The sequence below is a fragment of the Paroedura picta genome, chromosome 10, assembly GCF_049243985.1.
Source record: "Paroedura picta isolate Pp20150507F chromosome 10, Ppicta_v3.0, whole genome shotgun sequence".
Taxonomy (NCBI): domain Eukaryota; kingdom Metazoa; phylum Chordata; class Lepidosauria; order Squamata; family Gekkonidae; genus Paroedura; species Paroedura picta.
The window spans coordinates 30,891,321-30,905,948 of record NC_135378.1 but is presented as its reverse complement, the minus strand read 5'-3'; the positions used below and the strand labels follow the sequence as shown (position 1 = coordinate 30,905,948).

General features: G+C 43.0%; 1 protein-coding gene across 3 annotated transcripts in view; it reads right to left on the bottom strand.

Moving 5' to 3' along the window:
* PDGFRA (platelet derived growth factor receptor alpha) overlaps positions 1-14,628 on the bottom strand; it is a 59,877-nt gene that overhangs the window by 14,054 nt on the left and 31,195 nt on the right. For all 3 annotated transcript variants that reach the window (XM_077301972.1, XM_077301973.1, XM_077301974.1), the window contains 6 exons: positions 14,120-14,243; positions 12,540-12,733; positions 10,532-10,626; positions 10,294-10,426; positions 2,667-2,771; positions 2,189-2,299 (listed from right to left, as the gene is read on the bottom strand). In XM_077301972.1, the coding sequence (XP_077158087.1) occupies positions 2,189-2,299; positions 2,667-2,771; positions 10,294-10,426; positions 10,532-10,626; positions 12,540-12,733; positions 14,120-14,243 (762 nt within the window). The remainder of the gene's footprint in view (positions 1-2,188; positions 2,300-2,666; positions 2,772-10,293; positions 10,427-10,531; positions 10,627-12,539; positions 12,734-14,119; positions 14,244-14,628) is intronic.

The window sequence follows — 14,628 nt, the reverse complement described above, 5'->3', positions numbered from 1 at the left end:
ATATACAAATTCTGGAACTGGCACTACATTTTCATTACTCTCTCCCCCTGGCTAGCAGTGGTTAGGATCCTTCCTACATTAAGTGCTATCTAAACTCTTGCAAACACTTTCATGAAGTCTAATTGAGACTATCTAAAACGAGCCTCTTGTGGCGCAGAGTGGTAAGGCAGCCGTCTGAAAGCTTTGCCCATGAGGCTGGGGGTTCAATCCCAGCAGCCGGCTCAAGGTTGACTCAGCCTTCCATCCTTCCGAGGTCGGTAAAATGAGTACCCAGCTTGCTGGGGGGTAAACGGTAATGACTGGGGAAGGCACTGGCAAACCACCCCGTATTGAGTCTGCCATGAAAACGCTGGAGGGCGTCACCCCAAGGGTCAGACATGACTCGGTGCTTGCACAGGGGATACCTTTACCTTTACCTTTAATTGAGACTATCTAGATCAAGCCATTGCAACTCGTGAATCTAAGCTAATAGAGTCTCACATTTTGAGGCAGGCTAACAACAACCTTTAACAACAACAGCCTGACAGGTTTCTTGTGGTCCCTGGCAGACAAAAGTGCTCCAAAATGTTTATTGAACCCCTTATGGATTTCCATACATGGCTGATGAGCTGGGCTGCATTTGACCTGACTGCTCAAAAGTGGTGAATATTGTTAATTTATAAAAAGGAGACATGTAGACAATTTGTACAAATAATTAGGGAACAAATATGATGGTGTAGAGCTCAAGAAATATTTGGCCTAGTGATCTCCTTTTCATATGAAGAATTAGTCTATGGCCATTGCCTCTACACCCTTCCTCACTCTGAGGTAAATTTTCACCTCCCAAAAGAAAAGGGAAGTCAGAGGAGACAATTTCCTTCCTTTTTCAGCAGTGAAAAAATCTAGTTCAATCCAAGCCATTATATTTACCAAAACACACGCACAAACACACACAATACCTCACTATTTTTTCTTAAAAGTACTGAAGTTGCTTTTTGCAGCCTTCAGTTTCTCCTTTTCTTTTTCTTTTTTGCTTTCAAACACATTTTAAAACTGACATCAAAACGTATTGAAGTTTGTTTGAATTTACAGCCTTGCCTTCACAAAAGAAAGGGCAAACGATGACCATATTGGTATTTAATGTGGACAGAGCTCTCAAAACATGAGCTCTCCATAAAAATGATGAACAGCTGGCAATTCTAGTCAATATATTTCTGAGGCTTGCAGCAAGCCAAATACCTACACAGCCAAAAGATTATGGGTTGAAACCACAGTTTAGCTTTGAGCAGGGCCACTGAGGGTGTGTTTGCCAACAGGACAGACACAAAATACAGACACAAAATCGCTACATCTTTCCCCTTCATGTATTGGTATACTTGGATCTGTAGTAAACGCATAAGACAGCAGGTGATTTCATGGTTGCTAGATTTCAGATTGTGGAATAGAAGAATTTGGCTCTGTCGTGCTTCACTTTACCCCAGATCATTTAGAGAGAGCATTGGCGGATTCCGCACAAGCAGTAAAGGCCAGGGTGGCATCTATATGGAGCCGGGGCTAATCCCTATGTCCATATGATGATGGTGCCAGGTCTGCAGGGAACAAACAATGCCCTGGATGGTTTAGCAGCAATTTAAATAACAACACTAAAACTCCATTTATAACCACCCTTTAACTGCTATATTAGCAATATAAATTGCTACTACAATGTTCTGTTTCTTCCATCAACTCATTCCAAACTCCTGGGGACTCCTGAAAAGGCCCTGTTCTCATCCTGATTTCCTTGGATGAAACCTTTAGCAGAGTTCTGTCTATTGAACTCAGTGGACTGCAATGGAATGGGAGCAATTCATAAAGAAATAGCATTCGTTTTCTAGACAAGAAATGCCCCAAGCCACACACCTTGAATTGTGTCTATAATCTTACTGCTTTCTTGAACTGAAGGTAGCACGCAACTGTACATTCCTACATCGAGCACAGGGATTTTGAACCAGGGCTCCATGAAAGCTCCCCAGGAGGTTCCCCAGCTCTTCCTCTATCTCCTACTTTAATGGACTGAACCAAATTTTGTCCTGGTTCTGAGGCTCCTTGTAGCCTGAAAAATATCTTAAGGGCTCCTCCATAGTCAAAAGGTTGAAAAAAGGCTGAATTCTAGCATGTGGAATTCACTTCCATGTTTTGATGGCATTAAAGGACAGCTAACAAAACCTACCTGATTTTGTACAAGCTCCTAACAGGTTCACAATATTCAAGTGGGGCCCAAGGTGGGTCATTATCTTCAATTCAGACATGAGAGCCTGTTTTTCACTGGATCTAGCTGTGGCTGTTGAAAGACACAAGCAGAGAAGCTAATTAGAATGCTGAATAGTCTTTTAATGCTAATAGCAAAATACAGGTAGAATAAAATAATACATCATCCTCAGTATGATATCTTGTCTGCTATTTCCTTAGGCTAGAGATGTACTTATGGTGGGGGGCAAGCCCTTCTAGAAAGCAAATGATCCATTTGCTCGTGGATCTTTATTTTGATAACAGTGCGGCGGCTGCCTGGCGTAGCAGCTGCCATACATAATTAGTCTTTGTGACATTGGGGGGAGCCACATGCCAGTTAATGATGCTTCCCAAGTCCCAGTTCAGACATTTGTCCCATTTGTCCCACGTGGGTAGTGAGAACAGATAACGGCACTTACGCTTCAGCATTTTCACAGCCACCTTCATCACTGGCTGAGACCGGCTTAATCCATATGCAGTTCCTTCAACCACTTTCCCAAAAGCTCCGGAGCCAAGAATCCGACCTGTGGACAACAAATTGCTCTTATTCACCGAGAAGCCACCTCATAGCTTATCTTGCTGCCTGGCAGCTCTTCCAGGTCTTGCTGTTGGTATGTGCTTGATAGTGAACCCAAGGGGCCTATTTGCTCTGCTCAGTAGAATATTGCAGTTCTTGGTTTATTGTACACTGACTCTTCCAGTGAAGCAAGAGGAGTGAAGCATGTTTCTATGGCTGTCAACACCTGGGTCCCCCTGAACCACTGCCCCTCTGAGCAATGTTCAGACCTGTGGGTCTCTAAAGCTGCATGCCTACAAGAAACCAGACCTTTTCTTTTAAAAAATAGGAAAAGATTTATTAGATAACAAAAGAAAAAAGAATTACTACTAGGCAATACAGTCTGCTGAATTAAATAGGACAAAAACCCCAATAAAACTGACTTTTCCATCCATGGCATTAATACTTGACATGGCAGTCACAGAATTCCAGAGTTCAAAACTAGAGGCTGAAGTGTTCTTCGATGACTCAGCATAGCCCAGATCTCTGTCTCACAAAATCACTAGCTCCATAGCGCCTTTCCTTTGCTCTCTAGCTCAGTTTGTCCCTCTAGCATCACATGATGCTCCAAATCCATCCAGAGCCCACATTCACAGGGACGCTCTAGAAGATTACATCATCACTTCTGCTCCTTCCTCCCATCTTGTGGACAGAAGGACTTCAGAAAACCTAATTATCACATTCTTGACTCTGGACTTGAAAGAGATAAGAGCCTGTGGACAGGATGGATGGATTACGGACTGGCAAAGCAGGAATAGATTCTGCTGGTATTTGCATTAACAGGGTGTTCTGCCTCACAATGGGAAATTTAGACATGGACATCTCTGGGCTAGAATATTCTGTTTGAATTTCATCCTTCCTACCAAGAAACTCCAGGTAGTGAGCAAATTTGGCTGAGAGAAAAGGATTGGTCTAATGTTCCCCAGAAAGTTTCACACGTCATCTGGATTAGAACTTTGATCACTAAGGTCTGTCACCACCACCCCACACAATTTCAACCCCTACAGACTAACCCCCAGACAGTTCTATTTACTTGACTAGGATTGCTCAAGCATAAATCATTTGTAAGTAACCCCCTCAATTAACTAACTATAGCTTGGTCTTGTCCTTTCCACCTGTACTGGGCTACATTTGAGACTTCAGACCAGTGGCTTTCAAACTGTATTCCACAGAATGGCTCCAGGAATTCTCAATGCAAAGACTGGTAAAAATGGATGAGCTTATCTGAAAGATAACTTTCCAGTTGCTGCCCATCTTCCCCTATGACTCATGGCCACATGGGAGGTGTGTTCTGTGGTTCACATGGGATGTGGTCCAACATACTTGGGAACAAAGGGGATGCTTGTGTCATGCCCTTACACACCAGAAGCACAAACTTTATACCATCCTGGTGTTACTGGTTTGGCAGATAGAAACTATTGCTGAAAGAATCATGCAACTGAAAGCCCAAGACAACCAGGACCATATTCTAAGCACCACTAATGTCTTAACTTGCAAAAGGTTTGTCAGAGAGTGGGGAAAGCCTGTGAAGTTTAGTATATAAATTAGTTTCATATTCAGAAAGAGATTTTATTGCATTTCTGGGAAATGCAGTAAATAGACAGGATCTTTGCCCGGCATCCAAAGTTAGGTGGTTTCCAAAACAGGATTTCAAATATCCTATCTTCTGATAGAAACACAAAGCGCTAATAAGAAATGTATGCAGATCTAGAATGAAGCAGAAATGGAAGCAGCGAGTGGAAAGCTCTGGGTTCTAATCTGAAACTCTTCCAAAGGTCGGTATAGGAATTAAATGCTGGTTTGGGAGATACAGGCATTTTCATGTCTGGTGTGATTGTACTGGCAATCCCAAAAGAATGGCTGAAGAGCATTCTACACTACACATTTCAACCTCTGCACAGGCTACTTTACATGTTCTGATTCCCATCCAAGGAACTTTAGTTCAATGAACTATTATCCAGCTAGCTGTGTGCAACCAAGGAGTCATACCCACACCCTACCACACTACAATTTCCTGAGTGATATGGCTGAAGACGTGAGAATTAAACTGGCTTCAGACTAAGTTACATTTATAGTGAAGGCTCAACCCTTTCAATTTATCTAGAACCCAAGAACTTTCACTTTGACATTTAGCAAATCACTAGATCTTGTGGTTATAGAGAATCCCCTGAAAAGCAGCTCAGAAAGTAAGTTAGAGGCACTTTCTCCAGTCAGCGAAATTGAATTTTCTCATAGCACATCTGCAGTCCTTTCCAAGACACCCATGTGCATGTTTATGTACAATTCCGGTTGTCTGTGCTAATGGGCGTTGGCACCAATCCTAGCTTTGTACAACTAGATCAGATCATCAATATTAAAAATGGAATGCTTTCTCTTTGTACCAGTGTATGTGTACAAACCAAGCCCTCTAAACCTGGCCTGAAGGTTTGTCCTATAAAACTATCTGCTTCAGATACTACCAAGTTCACTTCCCACACAGGAACTGTCATCTGGCATCTTGTGACAAAACCCTTTCCCCCTTGGAGCATCCAGGATGGGACAAAGCTTCCTGTGACTTTTCAAGCCCACGGCAACATGCTAAGCTTAAACCCAAGCTCCAAAGTCCTTCTGTGGCTGAAGGTCTGCACGCCACATGGCAGGATGCAGGCACACCATAGCACTGCATACTGCTGGTGGGAGATGATGAGATTTATATGGCAGGGCAGGCAATCCCATCATATCAAAAGCTATGTGGCAGAGGGAAGAAATCAGAATCACACAGAGCTGGAAGAGACCACAAAGGGCCATCCAGTCCAGCACACACACCCTTCTCAGGGACTTAAAAAACATACCCTCCTGACAAGCACTCAGTCAATCTCCTCCAAAAAACTTCCAACAAAGGAGACTCCACCACCCTCCAAGGCAGCATATTCCATCCACCAACAGCCCTCACCATCAGAAATTGTTTTCTAGTATTTAAGTGGAACCTCCTTCCCCATAATTTGAACCCATTGCTTGTCTCTAAAGATGCAGTAAACAAGTTGGACCCCTCTTCAACAGGTCTACCTTTTATGGAGCAAAGTACAGCTATCATGTCACCCCTTGCCTCCCTCTTCTCCAAAATACACATTTCCAACTCTCTCAGCCTCTCCTCGCAAGGGATGGGTTCCAGCCCCTCAACCATCCTAGTCACCCTTCTCTGAACAACTCCAACTTGTCAAGATCCTTCTTGCAGTGTTTTCTCTCTTAATACACTGACTTCGTGGGTGTAAGGAATGATTGCTGTTGGGAAGCATCTGCTTTCTCTCCTCCGGCAATTCCAAGCAGTGCAGTCCAAGAACTCTGTCACCCCTTCTTCAGAGGTTAACTGGGCCCTTTCACTGTCCAGTAGTTACAATACTCAAATCTCTTCCTTCACTTCAGGGAACACCATGAAAAAGCATAAAAGGAATGAGTTATGGGATTGTTTTGTACTCAATGACCTTTTTCTGTATGTAGAAAGAAAACTTTACATGTCTGCACTTTGTAAACATTGTTCACTAATATGCTTGTGAAAGCATTCTAAATGGACGGAGTTGAATGTCCAGTTCTCTATGCACTCAGCTTAATTCTGCCCCCCTCAAAGTGCAACTAGGGTAGAATGTTTGGGTTGACTGATGCCCTGCATGCTTTTCTGTTTATTGGGGAAAATTCAGAGAATGTGTGCCGCTCTGAGCCAGCTTAAAAATCTGTTCCCCATAATATATTTCTGTTAAGGCCTTGGAGAAGGAGCATGTCTCATGGCTTAAGTGCCACTCAGCACTTAACACCCACCCAGGGCAGCTGTCCCACCCCCGAGTGCCTTCTCCTCCAACCAACCTGCCTATCTGTCCAGCAGCCAGCCAATTGCCTTTCACCCCCCACCCCTGACCACCCCCTCCTCCTTCCACTTCCCTCAGAGGCTCAGAGGCTGCAGATCCCTGCTGTGTGAGAGCTGCCCTTGCTGGTGAGTTCCCTAATGGCTGCCTGCAGCCTTTCCTTGTCCTGGGGGGGGAGAGAGGCCTCTTGCAGAGTTCTTCCACTCCCACCCCCCCACCCCCAAATCTAGTGCCTGTTGTATTCCTGAATGCAACAGGATTAGCTCCTAGTTAAATAAATAAAATAAAACATTCACACGATACCAAGTCCTCATGGCCATCATGATGACTTTGTATCATGTGACTCAGCCATATAAGTAGTTGGTACTTTGGGGGCTGTTTGCTAATGTATAAGTGACCATTTCTTAAAAGGACAAATTATGGCAATGAGGATTAGATTACCTTTCTCAGCCTTTTACTGCATGAACCTCTTACTGCAAATTTTCCCAGCAGTCAAGTGCAGTACCTGTCTTTATGCACCATTCTTTTTTCTCTAGTGTATTTATTGTGCAGTTGCAACCCAAAAATGTAGACCTGTCAAGCCTGTAGGGAGAGTTCTCACCACAGGACTGGCCCCTTTGGAGGCTCTGTCAGGCTGTCTGCACCCCTGCAGAGGCTGCAGGAAAAGTTCTCCCCACAGGATCAGCTCCTTTGTGGGCTTTTATAAACAGCAGTCCAGGTTTAGTGATTAAATCATATATTGCTGAACTCACCCCACTTGTTAAAAAATACCAAGGAAGCACCAAGGAAGGGGGAAGGGTGGCGGAAGGTGAATATTGGGAGGAAGGACCTCAATGTGGACAATGAAGAAGTAACTTCCAATCATGGGGAAAGGGCAATCTGAGGGAATGTTTAAGCTTTTGAATTACCTATGGCGTGGGAGCAAAGAAAGGTGAAAACCACCATAAAACCATGCTTAGAAAAGCTGGGGAAATAGTGACAGGAAAGTGAACTGAGTGCTGAAGCGAGGAACATAAATGTAGAAGGGAAGATAAAACCAAACAGATATACAAGGTGAAAGCCAGGGAAAATCCATAACAGAGAAGCAAACCGAAGGGACATGCCCAGCAAAGGTGTGGGAAAACACCAGTGTATAAAAGGTTTCACTGAGACTCAAGGTAGATTGCAAACTATGATAAAAACTATTTTAAAAAAAACTATGCCAAAAAAAGATATCACTGGAGCAGTCACCCCCCCCCAAAAAAATGTATTCTGAAAATCATTAATAATTAAGAATTGCTGTTCTATATACCAAGATCTGCAATAAAAGCCCTACTGTCTTCTATGGTGTCTGTTTTAAGCTATGGTGAAGTGCAGAAGGACTTTACCATTTGAAATGCTAATACAAATCAAGCTGCTCCAGATTACAAAGCTAAATAATGGAGCTTCCAGTTACCATACTGAGCTAAAACTGAAGTCATCTTCTCTAACTGGAAATCATTCTTTTAATAGATTAGTATCCTCAGGGAATATTTGGTACGTCAACAAAATGTTGTGCACATTCAACAGAACTGAAGTTGCACGTTACTCATGCATATACTCGTAAATGAGAGTGTTTTAAAGTTTACTTGAAAACTCGTGCTAGTGAGTCAGAAAGACAGGGCCATCACCACCTCATCCTTGGTTTTAATTACTGTTTCATGTACATAATTAAATCCAGATCACAGTCCAATTTGATTTCCTCTTAAACCAATGGCTTTAATTAAGTTCTGTTTTTCCTGACCCATAATCCTTCCAATATATGTGTTGGAGAGTAAACCACAAATGTTTCTTTATTACTGGAATCATCTCCTTTTATATCCAAAGGAGAAATATGTGTAATGACACATCCAAGAAATATTTTTCTTGTGTACATTCTGTTAGATAAATATAGCACTGTTAAAATTGTTGGAATATGCAAGCTCTGTAGTGTGCATGATTTAAAAAACACATCAATATCCTACAGGGGAGATGTGCATTTATCATAGTTAGAATGGGAACTTCCTGATGTTTTTCGAACATTCTCCTCCAGTGTCATGATTGGCTCAATGACCGTTTATGCACTGGAGGTTTCATGCCGGGCTGCAGGCTGGAGTTTTAGTCATGGCAGGTTGCCCCACCTCTTCCTGCACCCACAAGGGGGAGCATTTGGCCCGGTGCACCTCATCTGCCCCCAATTTGTGTTCCTGCATGGGAGCTGGGGCAGTGAAGTTCCCAGTGCATAAATGGACAATAAGAGACTTCCTGCTGCTTTGAACACTCTTCCTCCCTGCTTCCCTCCACAACAGACAGAATGAATGCAGAGCAATAGACAGTTAGTTAGGTGTCTCTCTCTCCCCACCCCCTCGCCTTCCATACAAAATTGTTTCTCTTCTAAATAAAACTATTTTATTCCCACAAGCAGCCTTATGCTCTGCTGTCTTTGCATATTTAAACTCTGCCAACAAAAATTACTGATGGGAAGAGAAGGATGTGGAAGACAAGGGTGAGGTACTTTTTAGCGTCAACATGTTCATAATTTCCTAGTGGTGTGCTATGTTTGTCCATGGGACGGAATTCACAGAGTACAAGATGCTGGGGACTTCAGGCCCAACCTGTAAGCTCAGACACACTCATATATTACTGGGGACTGCAATAGCATGCACGGGATATTTTCACCACCACCACGCTGTCACCTTCACTATTACTCCAGACAGAAATGAGTTATTTGGAATTTGGAGTTGTTGAAGAAAACCTCATGGCCATATTCTCTTCTGCAACAAGCCAAATAGTGCCTTCCCCAAACTGTTTCTATTTGAGGTAACAGTGCGGGCAAAAAAGGCTAAAATTCTTTTGGCAAGCAGCAACATTCTAAGTGGAGTGGGAACAGAATATTCGAGGCAGAGAAGACCATCATGCAAGTCATACACACATTCCTTATGCATTCTTCAAGCTCTCAAGGCATCCAAGCCACCAGAGCCTCCAGCCAGTTGTCAGTGCTCAGCAGGCAGCCAGATCCCGCCCCCCCCCAGGCAATATTCCATGACTGGAATGCAACACATGCTCATCAAGCCAGGACTTTTTTCTTCTTCCGTTAATCTGCAACATAGTATCTTTCTGTTTACATGGAGAATTCCCAGTTTTTGTTACTCTGGGGATTGGCGTAGTGTAATATAGTGTAGTGTAATGCAGTGCAGTGCTGTGTAGTATCCCTGAACCAATGGCATAAGGCAAAATATATTTTCATAAGATGAGGGCAGATGACCCAGCTGGGGTCAAAGTCCCAACTGTAATGTGGGTCAAACTGGATTCACCAGAACTGCATTTCGATGTGTCACATCTCCTTAAAAGAATGTAGCTTTTAACAGATCCCACCATTGGCTTTTGGTCAGTATTATTCAGGCTTCTCTATTTCCTCCTCTCCCTTTAGTCCCCTCTTTATCAGAGTTCAGATCGGTCTTTTTCTTATGTCATTCTGTAAAGCACCATGTATTCTGATAGCACGGTCCAACCCTGCAAAATAAGCAGAGCTGCACCCATTGAAATTCATCGGTCAACGGCTTTGAAAGGTTGTATGGTAGGGTTGTATGGTAGATTCATATGCAATGAGGGAGAATCCTTTTTCTGCAAATGGAGGAGACACCTTATGGTCCTTACCCAGCACTAATCCATCCCTGGGAAACTCCCATCTTGAGTCATAGGGCAGCTGCATGGGATCCACGTAAATGTACTCATGGCCATCAGGACTGATGGACTCGATGACTCGCCATCTTATTTCATATCTTGGCTTCTGCAGTGCAAAGAAACAAACAAACCACCATATGCCAAATGTTAGCTCCATCCCTCCCGAATAAGAGAATGGCCCCTGACTGAAAGAAGCTTGTCCTTAAAGTACCTGTTTCCATATGATGACCAGGACGATCAATGAAATGATTACAATCACTAGCAGCACAAGGACTGCAGCAGCCACCGTCAGTTCAGATCTTAAAGCTGTAGGAAAAAGGAAAGACATGACTTAGGTTTTTCATCTTCAGCAGATGGATGGGAATTTGCCTTAATGATACAAGAGCAATGCCAACATCATTTTTTTTAAAATAAGAAGAAAGGTAAGCAGGATCTCTGTTGGCTTTTCTTTTAAAGAACATGGTCACTGAACAAGCTGCTAACAGATGTCTTGAAAGAAAACCAGCAAGAATGAGCCTTCAGGAATTACTTAGCTCAAAGAAAGTCTTACTATTAAATAACGTTGAGGTATAAGTCTCATGAGCTCAAAACCAAAGAAATATGCTGGAATGAAAACTCTCAGAGAATCATGCCTATATCCATGTTCATTCTTGTTTATATACTTTGTTTTATAACTGGAGATGTTCATCTCTGTTTTAAAAAGGAGATGACAACATTAAGGGGCTTTGAGTCTCTTTGGTTTGAATCCCATGGACACATCTGTTCCAGTGATTTTGGTGCCTCCCTCTGCCAGAAGACACCTTTCCTTGATGTAGAGCCTCCTGAGCCAAGTGAAAGGACATTGTACTGAATGAAGGCACTACGGTCAGCAGAGAAGATCTAAGGAATCCAACAAGGGATGCTGGGTCTCCCATTTCAGCAGAAGACAAGAGGTCTTACTTGACACCTCAGAACCTCTGTGGAGCAGCAGGAGGAGAATGAGGAAGGAAATAAGTGCCACACGAATGCAGTGCCAACCCAGAAGTGATGTCACAGCATCAGTGCAATGACAGTTTCATTGCCCCACTCCCAGAATCTCTGGCCAGTTGCCAACACTCAGCTGGCAACCCTAGATCCAACCCATTCATCCTAAAGTGAAGATAAGCTTGAGCTTAAGTTCTCAAAGGGACTTACAAGGGCTCAGCTCTTATTGGCTTGTATTCATCTTTTAATTAGCATCTGCTACTTCCTGCTCTTCTTGAGATTAAAGACCCATGTGATACCACTAGTTCCTCTCTTCCCCCGCAGCGGAAAGCTGTAGAAAATCACAGATTCGTGGAGGAGACATGGCAGGAAATAACACCAGCCCCAATACTTTGCATAACTCTCCAGCTATTCCAGCTATTGTACTAAATATTTTTGGGGCATGGAACGTGCAATCATTAACAGTTACCCCCTCCCTTCTGAGGTCAATGAGCATAGAAGGGTGTAGCTACTTGGGATGGCCCTATTATAGTAGCATAATCTTTCAGAGATTTGAGCAGCCAAATAAATCCTTAATCCACAATATTTTTATGCACAGAAAAGAGGAAGGAAACCTTGTGAACGAGTTAAGAAACCTAGTTATAAAACAGTGATCATTCAGAGCAACAAATAGGCAACTGCAGTTTATTCAGGTCAGTATATTGATACATTGTGAACATTGCTTTGGTCTGCTTTTTCCTATATTAATATTAATAATGAGTTCAGTATAAAGAAGCTCAATGATCTATGCAATATATTGTTTACAGATCACTTCCAAACCTTCTAAATCCACACCAGAAGTATCATGCTATATGGCTTTTGATCCAGTTTATTTTTAAAGCTGTATTTTTAAGAAGAAGAGTTGGTGTTTTAGACCCTGCTTTTCACTGCCAAAAGGAGTCTCAAAGCGGCTTAAGATAATGGTTATTACATTCAGATGCATACATCATTTCAAAACAGGCTTGGATCTGGAGGAGATGACAATAGCAGTCCTAAAATGTACATAAGGCTAAGAATGCTTTCCTGGGAATTAATGCCCTACTACAGGGATGGCCAAACTGTGACTCTCCAGATGTCCATGGAAGGGGGTCATGGTAATTGAAGTTCATGGACATCTGGAAAGCCAGTTTGGCCACTTCTGCCCTACTAAGTAAAGTGGGCTCTACTTCTGAGTAGGCCCACTTAGGCTTGCTCTCAAAGTTATCAAGTTAACTTACTAGGTGCCACAAGTTTCAATTCTCGCGTAACGGTACCAAGGTCGTTCCTTGCCATGCATCGAACGGCCAGTGTTTCTTCCACTTTCTGAAAGGTCACCTGGCTCTCAACTGCGTTTTTCTCATCAAGGTGAGTATCCATAGTAATGTCTGAGATATTGTTAGTCAGAAGTGTCCATGAGCTCTCATTGCTGCATCTGGAGATGAGCAAGCGCAAATAGAGTGAGGATTGTCATGAACATGATTACAAGAAACCACATCGAGCTACTTTCTGTATATAAGAGCAGATTTCTTATGAAACATCACATTTCTCCCTCTCGGAAGGTTTCACAAGTTTCTCAGTCCTTATTACAGGCTGTTCTCAAAGCCTTAACAAAGATTACCAGGAGTCAGAACAATGTTTCCACTGTAGCCATATCTGGACTTGGATCCAATGAAGCATTTCCATAGGTGGAATGCTTTCTACCCATGCAGTGTGATTTTCTCACCTTCTCCTTCCTGCTGCAGCCCCCCCAAAATCCCCCCCCCCGAACAGGAGCAGCATGGGGACATTTGGGGCTGTAACGGGTAGCAGGTAGCTTTGCCCAGTTACCAGGCAACTTCCCAACCCACCTCCACCCCCTGGGCAAAGGGGGGAACCAACTGTACCACAACATTACTTCCATTCATGTACCTGGATATCATGACATTGGATGATACTCTATGAATGTAACCCACCTTTTTTTCAACCTTTTGACTATGGAGGAATGCCTAAAATGGTTTAGTTTATTTTTTGTTTTGTTTTGTTTTTTTGTGCTTCAAGTAACCCAGAAGTGGTGTCATGCCCTTTCAAAGAAGTGGATGCAGAAGGAAGATGCAGGAGCCAGCCAATCAACCAATCGTTTACTGTTTCCATTGTGGAGAAAGTGACTTGGCATGTAGAGCAACAGGGGAAGTGGTCTCCAATGACATCTAATGATGTCAGCAGACATCCAAACTTCTGGGAAAGGCCATGTAATCTCTAGGGAGATCTCACATAACCTCAGGGTTCTCAAGAACTTTGGGTGAAAATCCCTGGTCAAAACCACAGAGAAATGGCTAGAGTGCCCCATAAACCTGTGACATCTCTTGGGAAGTGACTGGAAGCGATATTGAGGAATCAAGTGCCACTAGTTTTATGAGTCTCTGCCCCCCACCAGAAGTTCCCAGGGGTTGCCAGCAAAGGTTGGACAATGCTAATGGTGGGAGGTGAGAAAGTTGTGCTCTGTAAGTGGAAATCATTGTGTCCATGAAAGCAGTTCTGTGGATCCATGGCCTTGAGACCCTTCTAGCTGTAGTTTCCTTCCACCAAGCATAAACTGGTTTTGATAAGGATATTACCCAACTGCTGAGAGATTATTAAGAACTGTTCAATTAAAAAAACTATTTACAACTAGTTGGACGTAAATAATACCACCCATTAAGAACACAACCGTATCCATTATAATCAGAAGAGGAATTTTGTTCGTTGAAGTCAGATTATTCCAGTTAAAAATTCACAAAGGATTTGGATCACACCATAAAGCTGGTGCTATTCCCAGAAGAGGAGCTTTGAACAGTCTTACCTTTTAATGTCCTTGCAAACCAGCCATTCCACATCTGGGAAGGGTGTCCCTTTTGCCAAGCATTTCACCGTCTGCACAGCTGAGCCTTGATGAATATCCACCAGGTCCTGAATTAGAGCTGGAACTGGAATGGAATACCTCAGGATGAATTTACGAGGCCTCTGCTGCGCTAAAGAGACCAATCACTAGCGGATGACTGGCAGCTTCCATCATTCCTTAGGACATCAAAAGTTTTTGAAGTTTTTGAGTAAGTTAAATAACTGGAACTGTCATGGAAACGTGCAATGAAATTTAAGGTCTTTCCTGTTGTCCTACATTGCTCACATAGTTGGGTGGTCATTTGTATTGTCTTGGCAAGATAATGTGTTTGTAACCAGGTGGGGAGGAACATTAATTACTGGTTCATTTGGTTACATGTCCTGGAGCACCAATTTAAGAAGTGAAAAACTTCCCCATATTTCCCATGTGGTAGACTAGTGGTCTTGGGGGCAGCCTCCAACTCTTGGGAA